General features: G+C 57.9%; 1 protein-coding gene across 1 annotated transcript in view; it reads right to left on the bottom strand.

Annotated features, from left to right (window-relative positions):
• Positions 1 to 3,108: 3,108 nt before the first annotated feature.
• Positions 3,109 to 18,589, bottom strand: part of WNT3 (Wnt family member 3) — a 40,316-nt gene continuing 24,835 nt past the window's right edge. Inside the window, exons 2-4 of the mRNA XM_040087354.1 lie at positions 13,380 to 13,621; positions 6,039 to 6,304; positions 3,109 to 3,588 (exon numbers count right to left, since the gene is read on the bottom strand). Of these exons, the coding sequence (XP_039943288.1) occupies positions 3,109 to 3,588; positions 6,039 to 6,304; positions 13,380 to 13,621 (988 nt within the window). The remainder of the gene's footprint in view (positions 3,589 to 6,038; positions 6,305 to 13,379; positions 13,622 to 18,589) is intronic.

Below are 18,589 nucleotides of genomic sequence, written 5' to 3' on the forward strand. Positions count from 1 at the left end.
AGGCAGGGAGTCAGGCTCTGCTCCCAGGAACTGGGACAGGGGCAGAGGGAATGGCCTCAGCCTGGGCCTGGGAGGTTTAGATGGGATATTAGGGAAGTTTATTCATGGAAAGTTGTCCAGCCCTGGCCCAGCTGCCCAGGGCAGGGCTGGAGTCCCATCCCTGAGGGGTTTAAAAGCTGTGTGGATGTGGCACCTGGGGACAGGGGCAGTGATGGCCTCAGCAGTGCTGGGAATGGTTGGACTCGATGATCTTAAAGGTCTTTTCCAACCCTAAGGTTTCCATCATTCTGTGCTGAATCTCCCTTGTGCACACCGTGCCCTGGCATTCCCTGAATCAAAATCTCATCATTCAGCTGTAAAATCTTCTTTTTTTTTGTGCCATCATTGTCATGATTCCTATAACAGATACCCCTGCCCATGCCAGGGAGCTGGAGCTGTGTCACCTTTAAGGTCCCTTCCAGCCCAAACCATTCTGGAATTCCGTGGTTCTGTGGCTGTCCCTGTCCCTGGATCACGACCCACTGCTCTGTAGCTGTTCAGCAGGACCCTCAGAGCCAAACCACACAAGCTGGCAAGTGCATAGGTTTGAATTTTTACCTTTTCTTTAATGATGTACCACAAAAAAATGGGAGTTGAAATATATTTTTCTCCAAATATATATATTTATATAATATATAATCTTAGTTAACTCAAGTATATACACTGTATAATAAATAATGCTTATAAAAAGAGAAATTTTCTGAATATAAAATAAAAAAAAAAAAAAAATTCGACCTCTACAACTTTATACAAAACTTTGGATACAGCAGATTGATGGAAAAAGATCTTCCATTCAGTGCTAGAATACCTGGCTACAGTAAAATAATTACAAGGCAATAAATGTTCTATTTAATATTAAATACCTTTTCTTGATTAAAAAAAAACAAACAAAGGAGGGATTTTGTTTAAAGTCGGGTACTGGCAGTCTTTCCAGACATGGGATTTAATATATACTTTAAATAGATGCATATCAGAGGACGGCATGGCTCCGGCTGCGGGAGGCTTCTGGAGCTCTCTGGGATTTTAATTCTCGGGAGCAAAAGCTCCTCTGGAGGAGGGTCTGGAGCTCGTCCTGACGCTCTGCACCGGAGGGACCTGGGCTTCTGCTCCTGAGAGCCCCCCGTGCTCCCCGCCAGGGGTCTCAGCCCTTTATTGCTCTGTGCAGCTCCAGGGGCTCATTCCCAGGGAAAGAGAGAGGGGAGCAGCAGCCCCAGCCACGATTCCCTGGAATTCACTGACTGGGGTGTGTGTGAACGTGGCTGTTGGTCCTGGAGCCCAGCAGGACAGAGGGAGTATTTATTTTATTTTTAATCCCAGGGGTCAGTACTCCTGGAGAAGGTAAAGCCAGGGAGAGGGGATGTGCTCAGGGATGGGGCATGGCCTGGGGGGCACGTGGGGGACAAACACTGCTTCTGCTGCACTGGGATGGGCCGTGGGGTGTGTGGGGGGGCAGATCCCTGCTCATGGCGCAGAGCCCCCACGCCTGGGGGGATTTCCTGGATGATTGATTGCTGACAGTTCTGTAAATCCCACGGGAGGGGAAGGCTCTGCCTGGTTGTGGGAAGGCTGACGAGGAGCTGGGACAGATTTCCTCTCTCCCTGGAATCTCTCATGTTCACAGCTGGTGCAGCAGCTCACCTGGCAGGGAACCCATCCCCAGAGAGATCCCTGAGCTCCCTCTGGGATGTAAAGTCATGTTAGGGAATGCTGGGTCAACAGTACTGCCCCAATCCTTAAAATCCTCTCCTGGGCAGCTGCAGGAGGTGGCTGGGACGATGTCCCCTGTAGGAGGTGGCAGCAGTGCCCTGTGCCCTGCTCCTGTCCTGGGCCAGGTGCCACAGGACAGCTCTGGGCTCTGCCTTCCTGACATCCTCCGTGGGAGACTGTGGGAGATGTGGGGCTGTGGGGAGCAGAGAGGGCAGAGGGGAGGAGAGACCCCCGTGGGCTCAGGTCTGGTTCTCCAGCATCACTGGAGCAGGAAGGAGGGAGCTGGGCTGGGCTGGGGGCTCCTTTCCTCTCCCCATCTGCTGAGACCAGGACAGCAGCAGCTGCAGGAGCTTTCACTGCGAAAAATCCGTTTCCACCTGAGCCGCCGTGCTGGTGCCTGCAGGGGCCGGGACCTGTGGTGCATGACAGAGCTGGGAGCTCAGGGGCTGCTGTGGCAGCAGCTCTGGCTCGTGTGGCTGTGCCTCGCCGGGACTCAGCTGTGCCTGGTCTCTGCCCTCCCCAGGCAGCCTGTCCTGTCCCTGCTCCCCTTGTCCTGTCCTGTCCTGTCCTGTCCCATCCCTGCTCCCCCTGTCCTGTCCCTGCTCCCCTTGTCCCGTCCCTGCTCCCCCTGTCCTGTCCTGTCCTGTCCTGTCCCATCCCTGCTCCCCCTGTCCTGTCCCTGCTCCCCTTGTCCCGTCCCTGCTCCCCCGTCCTGTCCTGTCCTGTCCTGTCCCATCCCTGCTCCCCCTGTCCTGTCCCTGCTCCCCCGTCCTGTCCTGTCCTGTCCTGTCCCATCCCTGCTCCCCCTGTCCTGTCCCTGCTCCCCCTGTCCTGTCCCATCCCTGTTCCCCCTGTCCTGTCCCTGCCCTCCCTGTCCTGTCCTGTCCTGTCCTGTCCTGTCCCTGTTCCCCTGTCCCATCCCTGTCCCCCTGCCTGGTCCCTGCCCTCCCCAGGCACTCTGTCCCATCCCTGTCCCCCTGTCCCATCCCTGTTCCCCTGTCCTGTCCCATCCCTGTTCCCCTGTCCCATCCCTGTCCCCCTGTCCCATCCCTGTTCCCCTGTCCCATCCCTGTCCCCCTGTCCCATCCCTGTTCCCCTGTCCCATCCCTGTTCCCCTGTCCCATCCCTGCCCTCCCCAGGCACTGTGTCCTACCCAAGGGCTCAGCAGTCCCACCTCTGGTGGCCGAGGTGCCCAGAGCGTTCTCCGTGCCCCGGGGGTGTGTGTGTGCGCCCCGGCCCGGCCCATGGGGAGTTTTGTGCCGTCCTCCGCAGTGTGAGGCCACCGGTGGGGCTGCCCACGGACCCCCGTGGGGCTGCTGGAGCCCCCGGCCCTGCTCTGCAGCGCTGGAGTCCCGGCTGTGCTCACTTGCAGGTGTGGACGTCGTAGACGCGCGTGCACTCCTGGCAGCTCACGTAGCAGCACCAGTGGAAGATGCAGTGACATTTCTCCTTGCGTTTCTCAGTCCGGGTGTTGTGGCCCCGCCCGCAGCACAGGAGGTCGCAGCCGTCGATGCCGTGGGAGGTGACGTTGCACGTTCTGTCCCTCGTCCCAAAGGAGCCCGTCTCCGGGTTGGGCTCGCAGAAGTTGGGCGAGTTCTCGTAGTAGACCAGGTCCCGCTCCGTCGGCGGCTTGAAAAGCGCGTACTTGGCCCTGAGAGTTTCGACCCAGCCCCGGGACTCCCGGTGCTTCTCCACCACCATCTCCGAGGCGCTGTCGTATTTATCCTTCAGGTAATCCCCGATGGCCCGGAAATCGGGCTGGGCCCACCAGCAGGTCTTGACCTCGCAGCTCCCCGAGAGCCCGTGGCACTTGCACTTGAGGTGCATGTGATCCAGGATGGTCTGGGAGGGGAAAACCAGAGTCAGCAGCAGCACGTGGGACACAGGGTTTGCTTTCCATCGCCTGCCCGGGTCACACCTGGGTTTTAAAGTCTGTCTGGGAAGCCTCACCTTGAGTTTTGGGGGCAGTTTTGGGCACCACAATATAAAAAAGGAATTAAGCCGCTAGAGAGTGTCCAAAGGAGGCCACGAGGATGGGGAAGGGTCTGGAGGGGCCTTATGAGGGCACTTGGTTTGTTCAGCTGGAGGAGACTGAGGTTGGACCTCATTGAGGTCTTCAGCACCTCATGAGGAGCAGTGGAAGGTGTTGATCTCTTCACTCTGGTGACCACTGACAGGACCCAAGGCAACGGCTGGAGCTGTGCCAGGGCAGGTTTGGGTTGGATCTCAGGGAAAGGTTCATCCCCAGAGGTGCTGGCAGTGCCCAGGCTCCCCAGGGAACGATCCCAGCCCTGGGGCTGCCAGAGCTCCAGGAGCCTCTGGACAACACTGCCAGGGGTGCACAGGGTGGGGTTGTTGGGGGGTCTGTGCAGGGCCAGGGGTGGGACTGGCTGATCCTTGGGGGTCACTTCCAGCCCAGGATGTTCTCTGGTTCTGCGAGCATGGGCTGGTTGGAGATGCTGGGGAGCTTTAACGACCTCCAGAGAAGTCACACTACAAAAGCTCGGCTGTGGTGGGCAGGTGCTCTGATCATCCAATCCAATCCAATCCAATCCAATCCAATCCAATCCATTCCAATCCAGTCTAACCTAATCCCAGTGTCTGATCCTTTTGTGGGGTCCTTCCTGTCCTGTTTGTGGCCAGTCAGAGCCCAGGGAAGCTGAGGGCTGCAGATGTTTCTGAGCCCTGTGGATGGAGACTGATCCCTGTCCTCTCCTTGCTAGTGACAACAACTCCAGCAGTTTGTACTAAAAAGTGCATGAAATTGGGAATCTACAGACAGGGCTCTTCCCCAAAATCTCCTTTGTGTGGAGCAAAATAATCACTGATTTTGAATAAAACCGCTGGAGTTTGGTGGGGGATTTCTGTACCTGAAGCTGTCAGGCATCTTCCACCTCTACCTGCTGTGGTGTGCAAAACCCACATCGGTGTTTGCTTCAAGCACTGCTGGAAACCACTGGGTCTGCAAATGGCCCAGGGCAGGCTGAGGCCCAGGTACGGAATGGAATGGGATGGGATGGGATGGAATGGAATGGGATGGGATGGAATGGAATGGGATGGGGTGGGATGGGATGGAATGGGATGGAATGGAATGGAATGGAATGGAATGGAATGGAATGGAATGGAATGGAATGGAATGGAATGGAATGGGATGGGATGGGATGGAATGGAATATTCCAGCTGGATGGGGCTGTGACTATAATCTACTCCAAGGAATCGTTGGGTGGGATGATGTTGTCACAGGGAACATGCAGGAAGGAGGCACTGGGAGGAAAATCCTCTTCATCCAGTGCTGACCTGGGGTTGGGTTTCTCCGCACGGCCTTGGAAGGTGCCCAGGATGCCCAGAGAAGCTGTGGCTGCCCCACCCATGGAATGTCCAAGGCTGGGTTGGACAGGGCTTGGAGCAGCATGGGATAGTGGAAGGTGTCCCTGCCCATGGCAGGGGGGTGGAACAAGATGGGCTTTAAAGTCCCATCAACCCAAACCATTCTGGAATTCTGTTTGCACTGGAATCAAGGAATATTTTAGCTCTTAACCCCACCTGTCTGTTTGGAGGCAGAGGAAATGCCATGCCCTGGAAAATCATCCTAGAATGTCACTGCCTGGGAATTCCTGTGGTCTCGCTCCATCAGGAGGAGCCGCACTGGGTCATCCATGCAGGACTGGACACTCAGCCCATCCCTGCTGGACACTCAGCCTGTCCCCACCGGACACTCAGCCCATCCCCACTGGACACTCAGCCCATCCCCACCGGACACTCAGCCCATCCCTGCTGGACACTCAGCCCATCCCTGCTGGACACTCAGCCCGTCCCCACCGGACACTCAGCCCATCCCCACTGGACACTCAGCCCATCCCCACCGGACACTCAGCCCATCCCTGCTGGACACTCAGCCCATCCCTGCTGGACACTCAGCCCATCCCTGCTGGACACTCAGCCCGTCCCCACCGGACACTCAGCCCATCCCTGCTGGACACTCAGCCCATCCCCGCTGGACACTCAGCCCATCCCCACCGGACACTCAGCCCATCCCCGCCGGACACTCAGCCCATCCCCGCTGGACACTCAGCCCATCCCCACCGGACACTCAGCCCATCCCTGCTGGACACTCAGCCTGTCCCCACCGGACACTCATCCCGTCCCCACCGGACACTCAGCCCATCCCCCCTGGACACTCAGCCCGTCCCCACTGGACACTCAGCCCATCCCTGCTGGACACTCAGCCCATCCCCACTGGACACTCAGCCCATCCCTGCTGGACACTCAGCCCGTCCCCACCGCACACTCACCGTCCGGCCGGCCTCGTTGTTGTGCCTGTTCATGGCCGAGCGCGCGTCCGGCCGGTTCTCCCGCGCGTCCGCGAATTCCCGGGACACCAGCACGCCGAAGTCGGCGTCCTCGCTGCACCCCCCCCATTTCCAGCCGTCCCCCGGGGGTCCCTTGTGGTGGGAGTCACAGCCACAGATGGTGGAGGTGCCCTCGGCGCAGGAGCGGGTGACAGCGAAGGCCACCCCGGCCGAGGCGATGGCGTGGACGAAGGCGGATTCTCGTGTGGCTGCAGAGACACGGGGGTCAGTGGTCAGTGCAACGCTGGTGTTTTCCTTCCCAACCTCCCCCAGCAGCACCTAAACCTCACGGAAAAGCAAGAAGTTCTTCTGTTAATTTGTTAATGAAGGTTTCCTGGATCCAGAGCTGCCAGCATTGCCCTTGGGCAGGAGGAGGGGGGGCAGGGCGTGACTCCGGCTCTGGGGTCACACCTGCAGCATTTCCCAAATACAGGGTCCAGGATTTGATCCAGCAGCGGTGCTCAGGGGTGAACAAGGCATCAGTAGCAGCTTGAGGGGCCTCAGGAGAGAGTTACTGGAGTAATTCCTGCTCTGGGAACCCAGAGAGGGGCTCCATGCCAGGGGTTAGAGGTGGAGAAGCTCATTGAGCCGGGGAAAGGTTTTGGGTGGTGCAGGACACGCTGTGGGAGAACAGGGGCTGGATCTTGGCCTGCACTGACTCGGGCTCTCCCAAGCACCGTGGGTATCTCAGAACCAGATTTCTCCCTGGAGACAGGTTTTGGCTCAGAGCTCTGCACCAGTGCAGCTCCCTGGGCAGCAACACTGGAGCTTCGGCCCATCTGCAAGGATGGAGACTTTAGGTCTCTACATCCAGAGCACGTGTTGGAGTCGATGGAACCTCGAGCTGATGTGCAGGAGACTGGCAGGGGCTGGAGGCTGGAGCTCAGGGGCTGTGGTGCCTGGGCTGGAGGTTTCTGTGGGTCTGGCGTGACCGGATCATGGGGACGGTCGTCAGCGGATGTGGGATGGAGCCAGAAATTTCTGCTGAGAAAATCCCCTTGGAGCCAGTCCCCTCCTTCCAGAGCAGGAGCCATGAACCCTCTTCTCCGCTGTGCCCTGCATCCCTGCCCTGCTGCCTCTCCCCAGCCTCAGCCTCTGCAGAGCTGGGTCTGCCTCCCAAAAGCCAGGCTTCCCAAGGGGGCGGGTGCCAGGCCGAGGGGGCTGTGGGAAGGTGCAGCCCTGCCCGGGGAGCTCCCAAATGGAATTTCCAACCAGGGCTGCTCAGTCCCGGCTGTGCCGGCAGCACCCTGCTGAGGTTTTCATCTCCTTTTAGTCCCAACTCTTCCCTCCTCGCCCTTCCCATCTCCGATGTGCCAGCAGCGATCCAGCCTCTACCTAGCAAGGTTTTCCTCGGGGATCTTTCACCAGCTCCAGGACACTGGGGGCTGTGGGCACGGTGGAAGGTCCCTGCTCCAAATGAGGTGTCTGAGCTGACAAAAGCTCTTTGGGTGGCCCGTGGTCCAAAGCAGATCAGATGAGAGGAGCCAGCGAGCCCTCCTGGCCCCAGCCCAGGACAGCGCGGGGACAGCGGGAGGACACCAGCGGCTCTGGGGACCGCTGCAGCTCCGCTTGCCCTGGGAGCTGTGGATGGGCACGGGGAGCAGGGCTGGGCTGGGACCGGGCCGGGGCTGGCAGTGCCCGCGATGGGCACGGCTCCGGCAGCTGCCCCGTGCCCCCCGTGCCGTGTCCCCCGTGCCCCCCGTGCCTCTCTGTGCCCCCTGTGCCCCCCGTGCCCCCCATGTGCCCCATGTCCCCCGTGTTCCCTGTGCCCCCTGTGCCTCCTGTTCCCCCATGCCCCTCTGTGCCCCCCGTGTCCCCCGTGTCTCCCGTGTCCCCCGTGCCCCCCGTGCCCCCCATGCCCCTCTGTGCCCCCTGTGCCCCCCGTGCCCCCCATGCCCCTCTGTGCCCCCCGTGCCCCCCGTGTCCCCCCGCACGGTGCCGGCGCGGGGGGGAGCGAGCTGCGAACAAACCCCTCGCCTTGAAATTCTCGCCCGGATCTGGGCGAGGAGCCGGGAGAATTTCCCAGAGACGAAGTGCGGGAGCGGCGTTCCCAGAACCAGGGGAGGGGCTGGCGAGGGAGGATTAGAGCCGCCTTGACAGTGCGGCGCTGCGAGTGTCTCCCAGCCGGGCCCGTTACCTGCTGGGACACTCAATTTGCCATTGTTCCCGCGGTGTCACACTGTATTACCAGCATAATGCGGAATGTTTCCGCCGGCCAGCGTACCCACGGCACAGAGCACTGGCATTCCCCAGGAGCACCTCGTAGCAACGGGGCAATGTTCCCCTGTCCTGCCGTCACCCTCCAGTCCCGCCAGCCCGGCTGGGAAATCCCTATTGACGGCGCTCCCCAGCCCCCCAGAATGGCTAAAGGGCGTGTGAATGCGGCAGCGATTTGAAACGACTGCGGCGCTGCGATGGTATCGCTCGCCCTGCCTCACAGTAGGGGAGGAAGCTTAGCTCTTTCTCATCGCTATAAGCTTATTTTTCTCTCTCCTTCTCTCCTTTCCCTCCCCCTCCCTTTAAGCTGCTGAGTTTATATCGAGCCGGCCCCTGATCCCACACACCCCTGTTTAGATGCAAATGACTGCGGGTGTCACGGCTGAGAAAAGCCACGGGTTATCGTGGTGCGGCTCTGCCTTTTCCCAGCTCGTGTCAGGGGCTTAGCCGAGCTCACGGGGACCCCCGGAGGCGGCCCGGGCCCAGCTGCCTCCCCTGCAGCTGCCCCGGCCGGGGATGCGCTGCCCGGCCCCGGGAGCATCGCCCGGAGAGCGGCGGCCCGAGGGGAAAGAGAGTGGGGAAAGGTGGGAGCTCCTGCCAAGCTCCGGCAGCTCCAGCCCCGGCTGCGGCTCCGAGATCTCTTCCCAGCCCAGGAATCGCTCTCGGGTCCCTGCGGAATCGTGCCCGGATTGCTCTGGGTGGGAGCCAGCTTGAACCCAAATCTCGGATTTCAGCAGCTGCCCAGAGAGCGGGGATCGCTTCCCCCAGAGCAACGCGAGGCTGCTGGCTCTGCCCTGGCTTCGGGCAGGACTTGGCTGGAGGAGCCATTGGCTTTCGATAAGAACTGACCTTACTTTACAAACAAAAGGGGAAGGAGGGAGGAGAAAGCAGGTTTTTTTCTTCCCTCGTCATCCCAGACTGCACACCTGCAGTATAAATCATCCTGGGGAATCTGCTTGTAAAAACATGATCTTACCCCACATTCAGGTGCGTTTTTGTTTGCTCTTTTTTCCATGGCCCAGGTTAGAAAATAAGACACAGAAAAAAAGAAAAAGTAGAATCATAGAACTACAGAAGAGTTTGGGTTGGGAGGGACCTCAAAGCCCAGCCCACCCCTGCCATGGGCAGGGACATTTTCCCGTTGTCCCAGGCTGCTCCAAGCCTCATCCAACCTGACCTTGGACACTTCCAGGGATCCAGGGGCAGCCACAGCTGCTCTGAGCACCCTGTGCCCTCCCAGGGAACCCAGTTCCTGCCCAATCTCCCATCCATCCCTGCCCTCTGGCAGTGGGAGCCCTTCCCTGTGTCCTTTCACTGACAGATCCTTGTCCCCAGTCCCTCTCCAGCTCTTCTGTCTCCCTTTCAGGCACTGGAAAGGGCTCTGAGGCCTCTCCAGGTGAACACCCCCAGCTCTCCCAGCCTGTCTTTGCAGGAACATCATCAGTGGCCTTAGGAAACCAAACCTGGGCAGCTACAGCAGCCAAAGCCCTGTGAGACTGAACCCGGGGTGGGAAATGCGGCGAAACCCGGGCGGGTGAGGGCAGAGCCTCGCCAGGGTTGTTCTGGGTTCAGTGCCCTGGGCTTTCCCCGGGCTGCCTTTGGTGTTCTCCGTGGGGAGAGCCGGAGGCAGGAATCCCTTGGGTGCCCTGTGCTCACACCCAGCAGTGCTCAGAGCCTGGAGGATGTCCCCAGGAAGGCTCAGCCCCGTGTGCCACGGCGGGGGCTGCTCTGCTGAGCCCTCCCACCCTGTGCTGCTCTGCACTGAGCTCCCCCTCCATGGAGGTGACCCTGCTTAACACGTTTGCAGCTCCTTGAAAATGAAATTATGCCCAGCTTCTTTTCAGGCTCTATTAGAAATGGGTTTGGACGTTGTTGTAGTGAGAGCTGCACTTTTGAAGCTTTTCCAAAATATTCTCAATCTACCTGAGGGAGCAGCAGCTGAGATTAACCAGGTTAATGCTGAGGGGGGATTTCATCCAGGTGTTTGCCAGAGGTGAAACCCCGACCCTTGGTTGGCCAAATGCAGCCTGTGAGCTGTGACAGGTTTGGGTTCTGGTTTGTGGGGCTGCACCCCTGGGTGTGCTGGAAGTCAGGAAAAAGGGAACACGGCAAGAGCTGCCATGGTGGCCACAGCATCCAGCTATGGGCTCAAAACTCTTGGTTTGAGGAGCACCTAAAGGGCTCCAGGAGAGCTGGAGAGGGACTGGGGACAAGGGATGGAGGGACAGGGCACAGGGAATGGCTTCCAGTGCCAGAGGGCAGCGCTGGATGGGAGATTGGGCAGGAATTGTTCCCTGGCAGGGTGGGCAGGGCCTGGCACAGGGTGCCCAGAGCAGCTGTGGCTGCCCCTGGATCCCTGGCAGTGCCCAAGGCCAGGTTGGAGCAGCCTGGGGCAGTGGAGGTGTCCCTGCCATGGCAGGGGCGGCACTGGGTGGGCTTTGTCCAACCCAAACCAGTCTGTAACTCTTGTTGCTGAGTCTGAGGAAGAAGCTGAGTTGGAGAAGATGATTTTTAAAAGGTCCCTTCCCACTCTGACCATTCCGTGACTGTCTGAAGGCCCAGGAGTGTCCAGCAGCCCTCACCAGGGCCGAGCAGGGCTGGTCCCACTCTCCTCACAGCTGCCAGGATCTCTCAGCTCTGTCACCAACCTCATCTCTCCCCTCAGCTGAGGAGGGCTGGAAACATTCTGGCTTTCTCTGCGACTTCTCTGCTGCAGCCTCTGGGGATCTCAAAGGTTCCCTGTGTCGCTCGCAGCCACGCGGTGACACCAGCCCCAGCCTGAATCCGCTCATTCATTTCGAAGGCAGCAGGGAAAAGACACGAGCCCAGCTCAAAAGTGGGAATAACAGCCACGATCAGATGGGCTGGGCTTTGATGCGTCCTGCTTTGCAGATGATGCTGTTTATTTTTAGCTGCTGTGCTTGGAGGTTAGTGAGACGCCGGGATAAACCCACCCTGGGAGCCTGGCAGCGCTGTCTGGAGATGCGTCACGGGGGGGATTGGGAAAGCTGAATATCCAACGCGCTCCCTCATTTTTTTTCTCCATCTGTCAGGAGGCTTTCAGAGCTCTGGGTGATATTTTACCTTGTCGGCTCGGAGATGCTGAGGCAAGTCCACACATGAGAGTCCCTGCAGCCGAAAGAAACTTAAAATATTCTCCCTAGATTCAAAGTTCAGTTTGCTCATTACAGGGGAGGATGGTTCACATCTAATCTTTAAGTGCTTTCCCGCTGACAGAAATGGTGCTGAGAGATCTTCGGTGTCTCAGTGCTTGAACGGTTCTTTCGTAACGCGTTTAGAATTTTTATGACAGCTTTTTTTTTTTAATGGCGGTTGCTGAAGAAAATTAAAACTTTCTGATCTTTTAAGTGCTGAAATTCAGGACGGGCTTTTATGAGGTAGCAAATTAGAGTGTGTTGAGCCCTGCTGACAAGTTATTTGGTAGTAAATACAGCAGTTACCCCGAAATACACCCTGGCACAACAGAGGGGAGATGAATCTCATGGTGCCTATTAGTGCTGTAATAAGACTTTACAATCCTGGTTCCTGCAAAGAATTCCACGGGAACACAAAGGAATGATTTTCACTGAAATACTCAGCTGACATTTCGGGGATCTGAAACAAAACCTGCCCTCACTGGGAGGCTGAAACTTGAAAAAAAAGATACCATGAACTGTTTCTCTGCAGATTATTGGGGCTTTTTAAGAAAGATTCCCCAGAAGTCCTGCATTCTCCAGGGGACCATGGGACATAGTCCAAAGTCCTGCTCTCACCCCAATTCCTCCAGTTTCTTAAGTCTGTACCATAAAGTTCCCATTTCCCAAGCGCCACTGGAAACAATAATTTCTGTTCAATAAAGAGATTTGGGGCTGCAGGGACCCAGGGGTGTCCCAGCAAGATGAGGGGGAAATGGTTTTAGTTGTGTTGTGAAACCAAGGTATCACCTGTGGATGTCCCTTGTGCTGAATGTGGCACAGAGTGAAGAGAATCCACGGGACAGGAGGGAGAAACCAGAGATTTTTATCCACTGGGAGTTTTCAATCCAGCTCCCCATTCAGTTTTGTGGGAACACCTTTTAATCTGGGGTCTGAGATGTGGGACAGGTTATCATGGAGCTGTGCTGGGGAGGGGCAGGTTGGAGCTCAGGGAAAGGTTCATCCCCAGAGGGTGCTGGCACTGCCCAGATCCCCAGGGAATGGGCACGAGGCTGCCAGAGCTCCAGGAGCCTTTGGACAGCGCTCCAGGGATGCCCAGGGTGGGATTTGGGGTGTCTGTGCAGGGCCTGGAGCTGCACCGGGTGATCCCTGTGAGTCCCTGTCCCTTCAAACTCAGGAATTTTGTGATCTTAATGATTTGCCCCTCCAGCTCTTCCTTCCAGGCCGTTTTGGGGCCCTTTCCCACTTTTTCCAGTGTAATTCCCCATGATCTCACTGAAAATCCCAATTTTATGGTGCCTCCTCAATGCTCCAGTGCCTGATCCGTGCCAGTGGGTCTAGAAAGGCGGCATTTCAGGAGCAGGGGATAAGGAGGAGTTTGGACAGAGGAGAGGGAAAATGAATTTATAACCTCTCCTTGTTCCCTGCTGTTTGGGCTCATTTGTGAAAAGATTCATTGAAATCCCATTGGAAAAAAAAAAAAAAAATAAAGATGCATTGAACTAAGCCTGGTCAGCACCATGGACTTCAAACACGGTTCCTCACTGGTGGGGAAACCTGGAGCGGGCACTTTGTGCTTCGGTGGCTCTGCCCTGATCCCGAGGAGCTCACCCACATCCCCTCTGCTGGGCCTTTCCCAGCTGGACCCGCTTTGGAGATGCTGCGTGCCCTGGACAGGGAGGTGCCTAAACCCTCCCCTTCCCGTGCTCCATCTCCTCCCTGGCCCTCCTGAGCTCCCGGGATGCCAGCAGAACTTTCCCTCGTTACCCCTTGTGACGGAACCCACCAAGCACTTGGGGGGAGAAAGAGAAACTGTTCAAATGGGGGTTGAACGCTGGCACGCCGGAGCCCTTCCCCGAGGGGCTGTGCCAGCTCTGCCCCCAGCCCTGCTGCCCCCACGCCCCGCCGTTACCTTTGTCCAGGACGGGCCCGAAGATGGCCAGGCTGTCGTCGATGGTGGTGCAGTTCCAGCGGCGGCCCCGGAACTGGTGCTGGCACTCCTGGATGCCCAGCTTCACCCCCTCGGCCACGCTGGGCATGATCTCGATGTAGTTGCGGCAGAAGCGGAGCTGCTTCGGGACGAGGCCGGGGATGGAGCCGCAGAGGATGGGCTGGGACCCCAGGGAGCTGTACTGCTGGCCCAGGGCGAGGGACCTGCGGGGAACAGGGGACAGCGTCAGGGCTGGGGAACCCCCTCCTGCCTGGCATCACTGACAGCCCCAACCCTGCTCCCCCCAGCCCCAGGGGAGCTGGAGGAGCCAGGAGCTCAGGGGGATGAGGCTGTGAAACGCAGGGGTTTCCTGAGAGAACGGGAGATCTGCTCTGACAGCGGGGGGTGTGTGTGGTGGGACAGGGGCTGGGACAGCTGGGACACCCCTGGGCACGCAGAGCTCCCTGAGGGGCTGGAGGATCTGACAGGACCTGCCAGGGACTGCACCCAGGGCAGCAGCGCCTGGAGCCTGGGGAACACCCTGGGGTCTCTCAGCCGTTGGGAGAACTGACAGGAGAACTTCTCAGCTGTGGCCAGGGTGGAAAGTGCCTTGTCCAGGGCCAAGACCACCAGCAGAGGGATCAGCATTCCTGGACAGCGCTGCTCCGGGGTCAGTGCCGCTGTCCCAGGCTGGCTGGACACCTGTGCAGGTGGCCCTGGCAGAGACTGGAGCACCACAGCTCCACCTGGATGGACACCAGGCTCAAGGAGCAACTGTGAGCTGGGGAAGGTGCAAGACAGATTTGAGAGGATCATTTCTACTGCTCCAAGGAGCTGCCAGCAGCAAATTGTGAGAATAGTGGGACAAGTTGCTTATTTGGCCAGAGATTGTCACTGAAGGGTGAGGACACGGTGCCCAAAGAAGCACTGAGACACCTGCACAGGGTCAGCCCAGCCTGAGGTGTCCCTGCAGAAGGTGAGTTCAGGGTGTGTGAGCAGCAGCTCTGTGCCAGAGTGACCACCATGAGCTTGGAGCAGAGCCCTCACTGTGCAGGTGCCACTGGGGACAAACAACAAAGAGTTTTGGCTCAGCGTGCTCTCAGCCCATGCTGAGATTGTTGGGGTGTCCTGAGCAGGGCCAGCAGTTGGATGATCCTTGTTGGGCCTCTTCCAGCTCAGGAGGTTCTCTGACCCTTTGATTCTGTGTCTCTAGCACTGGGAGTCCCCGTGCAGGAGCTGAGGTGAGGCGCCAGCAGTGCTGAATGCTGTTCCCTCTCCCTGCTGTCTCCCTGTGCTGCAATGTCCCGTGGCTGCTCCAGTCAGGTTCTGGTCCAGCAGCACGCCCAGGCCTTGCTCTGCCCTCTTTGCTGGTTGCCCCCAGCCCTTGCAGGTGCACGGGGTTGTTTCTTCCCCAGGTCCCTTGGCTGGAGTTCATCCCATTCCTTCTCTCCACTGAAGCACATCCCAACCACCTGAGCCACAACCACTTCTCCCTTTGTGCTTCTCCCCTGGAGGCAGTGTGGGGATAAAACAATCATCTGTAGTCCTTGGTTAATCCAGGCTGGGAGGGCGCAGAGCAGGCTCAGTCTCCAGGTTACATGTGGCTCCTCGGGGCTTTGTCCTTCCCCAGTTTGGACTCCTCCAAGGACAGAGATGCCATCACTCTGGGGGACACCTTGGGGACACCAGAGCCCTTCCAGGCTGGAGTCTCAGGCTGGATGCTGAGCTGGCATCGGTTGTCGATTTAATTACTCATGAATTATTTTAAAGAAGTAAAGGGAATCCCAGGGTACCTGCTCAGGAGAAACGTGTGTGCTGGAGACACTGAAGGAGAGGAGCTGACTCCCATCCCTGCCCCAGTGCTGGCTCCTGCCACAGCTCCTGCTCCCTGTTCCTCCTGCCCCTCTCTGCCCCGGGGGCACCTTCCTGCAGCCTCACATCTCCCCCTGGATGGGGCACGCCGTGTGCTCTGGGACTGGCTCCCAGGGCTGCTCTGTGCTTCCAGCTCCCTCCCATCCCACGGGAGAGGAATCAGCGCTGCTGGGACGAGCGGTGATCCCCAAGGACAGACCCTGCCCCAGCGAGGCAGGGACCGGGCAGCGCCTTCCCTCCAGCCATCACCTCACTGTCATCTTTGTCCTCGTGTCATAGTTATAAAAAGTGCTTAGTTATAAAAACTTCATTCCTCTTGTCCCATCGTCCAGACCTCCACAGGGGTGCTGGGAAGAGACAGGAGTCAGGAGCTGTGGCTGAGGGGTCCCATGGGCCGATGGTTTCTCTACAGAGTGGCTGAGATGTGCAGATGAAACAAAACCTCTTGGAAATCCAGATCTGGCATCCCAGGGACAAATCTGTGTCTTACACGAGGTGTTAAATCTAAAAACTTCAGTCACAGGAGTTAAATCTAAATAACAGGAGCTAAATCTAAATCACAAGAGGTAAATCTAAATCACAAGAGTTAAATCTAAATCACAGGAGCTAAATCTAAATCACAACAGCTCGTGGGGATGGAGGAAGCAGTAAGGAGAGGAAGTGAATTTGAGAGCTGGAGGACAAGCGCAGTTTTTGAGGCACAAAGATCTCCAAGGCTGGCACGTGCAGGGCTGACAGACCCCCATTTCCCTCCCGGCTGCCTGAGCCCGGGTTGCTCTGGCTCCCAGGGTGCGAGGGGATGATGAAGGGTTGGCTTTGTGCCCGTGGGAGGGCAGGGCACGGCACCAGGAGCAGGAGTGGCAAACACGGGAAATCTTCCTCTGCTCGATCCCTTCCCACTGTGTCAGGGCAGGGGCTCCCTTTGTGCCCCCGATGGTGCCAGGCACAGCAGGGCCGTGGATCCGCAGCTGGGAGCTGACTCTGCTCCCGTGGGCTGGGGCGAGCTCTGGAAGCTCTTGGGCAGCTCCTGCTTCTGTGGCTGCTCGTGGGGGACTGCTCCCATCCTTGCAGAGGTGACTCTGTCTTCCCACTCCTCCCCATCTTCATCCTCCCTGCAGAGCTGTCAGAAACTCATCTTCCATTTGGTGGGAAAGGCAGCTGGGAGCCAGAGAGATCAGACCCGGTGGTGTTTGGAAATGCAGGATTTGGCCAGGTCAGAACTGCTCCTGGACACGCGAAAAGCAGCATTTCGGGCAGGATTCCTGCCAGGGAGTTCCAAAGGTTCTGGGATGTTTTTTCTTCCCTCCCTGGAGGCTGCAGTGCTGGGGGCACTCAGGGCTGGACTCGCTGTGTGCCAGGGGCTGCTCAGACTGGCTGGGATTCACCAACCAAAACAAACCCTGCCGAGCTGCTCCTCCACGGAACGGGGCTCCAAACCCTCCTGCTGCTGCCCTCCAGGACAGCAGCCCCCTGGGAAGGTGTTTGTCTGTCCTCTGCTGCGTGTGCAGGGCGTGGGCTGGGCTGGCCCTTGGCTGTGCTCCCCTGTTGTCTCACGGTTTTGTGATAAAAGATGAGCAAAGGGCCAGGAGGGGACCCTCATCCTGGGCAGCAATCTGCTGGGCTCGCCCCTTCCTCTTTCTCCTGCCATCCCATGACCTGTTCCTGTCTGTAAAGAGCCCTAAGAGCTCTGGGAGTCCTGGAGATGGGCAGGAATTTGCCGAGCCTTGGGTAGTACCGACATTTGTGTGAGGAGCGTGCTCAGCCTGCGGTGAGCTGCAGTGGGGGACAGCGCCTGTGACTGCCCGAGCTCAGAGCTGCGGCTTCTAACGTGAAATGCAGGGAGAACCTTTCTGGGATCAAGATGTGCCAAGGGAAGTACAGGTTGGATATAAGGGAAAAGTTTTTCATGGAAAGAGTGATGAAGTTCTGGGATGGTGTGCCCGGGGAGGTGGTGGAGTCACGTCTCTGGCTGTGGTTGAAGCCTGGGTGTGGCGCTGCTTTAGTTGGGGTGCTGGCGCTGGGAGATCTCTTCCAACCTGGTGATTCTGTGAATTCTGTGGATGTGCTGCTCTGGGAGTGTTTCCCGGCTCTGAACCCAGCAGCTGCAAGTGATGAATTTGAAGAATTCCTTTTTCTCCTCCCATACCAGGACAGCTCCAGCCCCGTGCAGGAGAGCTCTGGGCGGTCACCGAGGGCAGAGCTTGTCCCTGGGAGCACTCCCTGCACTGCAGCTCTCCCTCCTGAGGGATCTGCCACACAAATGGGGAAGAGCTACAGGGATCCTGGGCCCCTCTGTGCCACTTGCCCTGACAAAATTGTTGGAATGATTTTACATTTTCCTCACTGGAGCCTCCAGCACACCAGGAGATCCATGAGGCGATGCACGGCCATGGGTGATGCACAGAGGATGCTGCTGGTCATGGTGGCCCCTGCTCTTCCTGAATTCCTCCAGAGCCATGGCCAGCAGCACTCACTGAGAGCTCCCAGGAGCTCCAAGGAAGCTCTTTGAAACCAGGATCGCAGAGTCCCAGAATTGTTTGGGTTGAAATGAACCTCACAGCCCACCCAGCTCCACCACCTTCCACTGTCCCAGGCTGCTCCAAGCCCCAGTGTCCAACCTGGCCTTGGACACTGCCAGGAGCAGCCACAGCCTCCCTGGACAGGAGCTGTGTCCTCCCACAGCAGCTCAGGGTCACAACACAAACATTGTCCTGCTCGGCTCTCTGACATCGCTCAATGCCTCAGATCGATCCCTGAGGCTCTCACACAGCGCTGGGAAAGCTGGGGACCAGCAGGAAGAACCCAGCTCACGGCTGGGATCTTGTTTGCCGCCTGCTGCCTTCAGGAAAACCTGTCTGTGCCTGGAGGGGGTTTTATTGTACAGGTTTGAGATGTGGTTGGTGTTCTCCAGCTCTGGTCGATGTTTCTGCCTCGAGCAGTGGCACTGGTGCATGCTGGCGGTGCTGGCCTGGGGACAGTGTTGGGAGCAGCAATTTCCACCCTGGCTCTTTCTCTGTCTCACACCTGCTACAACATTCACCTCTTTTAATCCTGGTGCTCTGCTGACTGCAGCCCTTTGTGGGCAGGGGAAAACACAAATTCTTGGGTTCGCCTCAAGATCAAGAGCAGCAGCAGCAGAAGTTTTGCAAGTCAAAGCATGCGATGGATGTTCACATCTGAGGGGGGAAACGTCAGTCTCGACTGAATGTGGAGAACGGACAAAACATGAGAGGATTCCAGTGAGGAGAGGGGTTGGATATCAGCTTTTCACTCAGGAATCACCCTCTGAGCGTGTCTGGAGGTTGGAGCTTTCCCACAGA

The sequence above is a fragment of the Hirundo rustica genome, chromosome 27, assembly GCF_015227805.2.
Source record: "Hirundo rustica isolate bHirRus1 chromosome 27, bHirRus1.pri.v3, whole genome shotgun sequence".
NCBI classification, from domain to species: domain Eukaryota; kingdom Metazoa; phylum Chordata; class Aves; order Passeriformes; family Hirundinidae; genus Hirundo; species Hirundo rustica.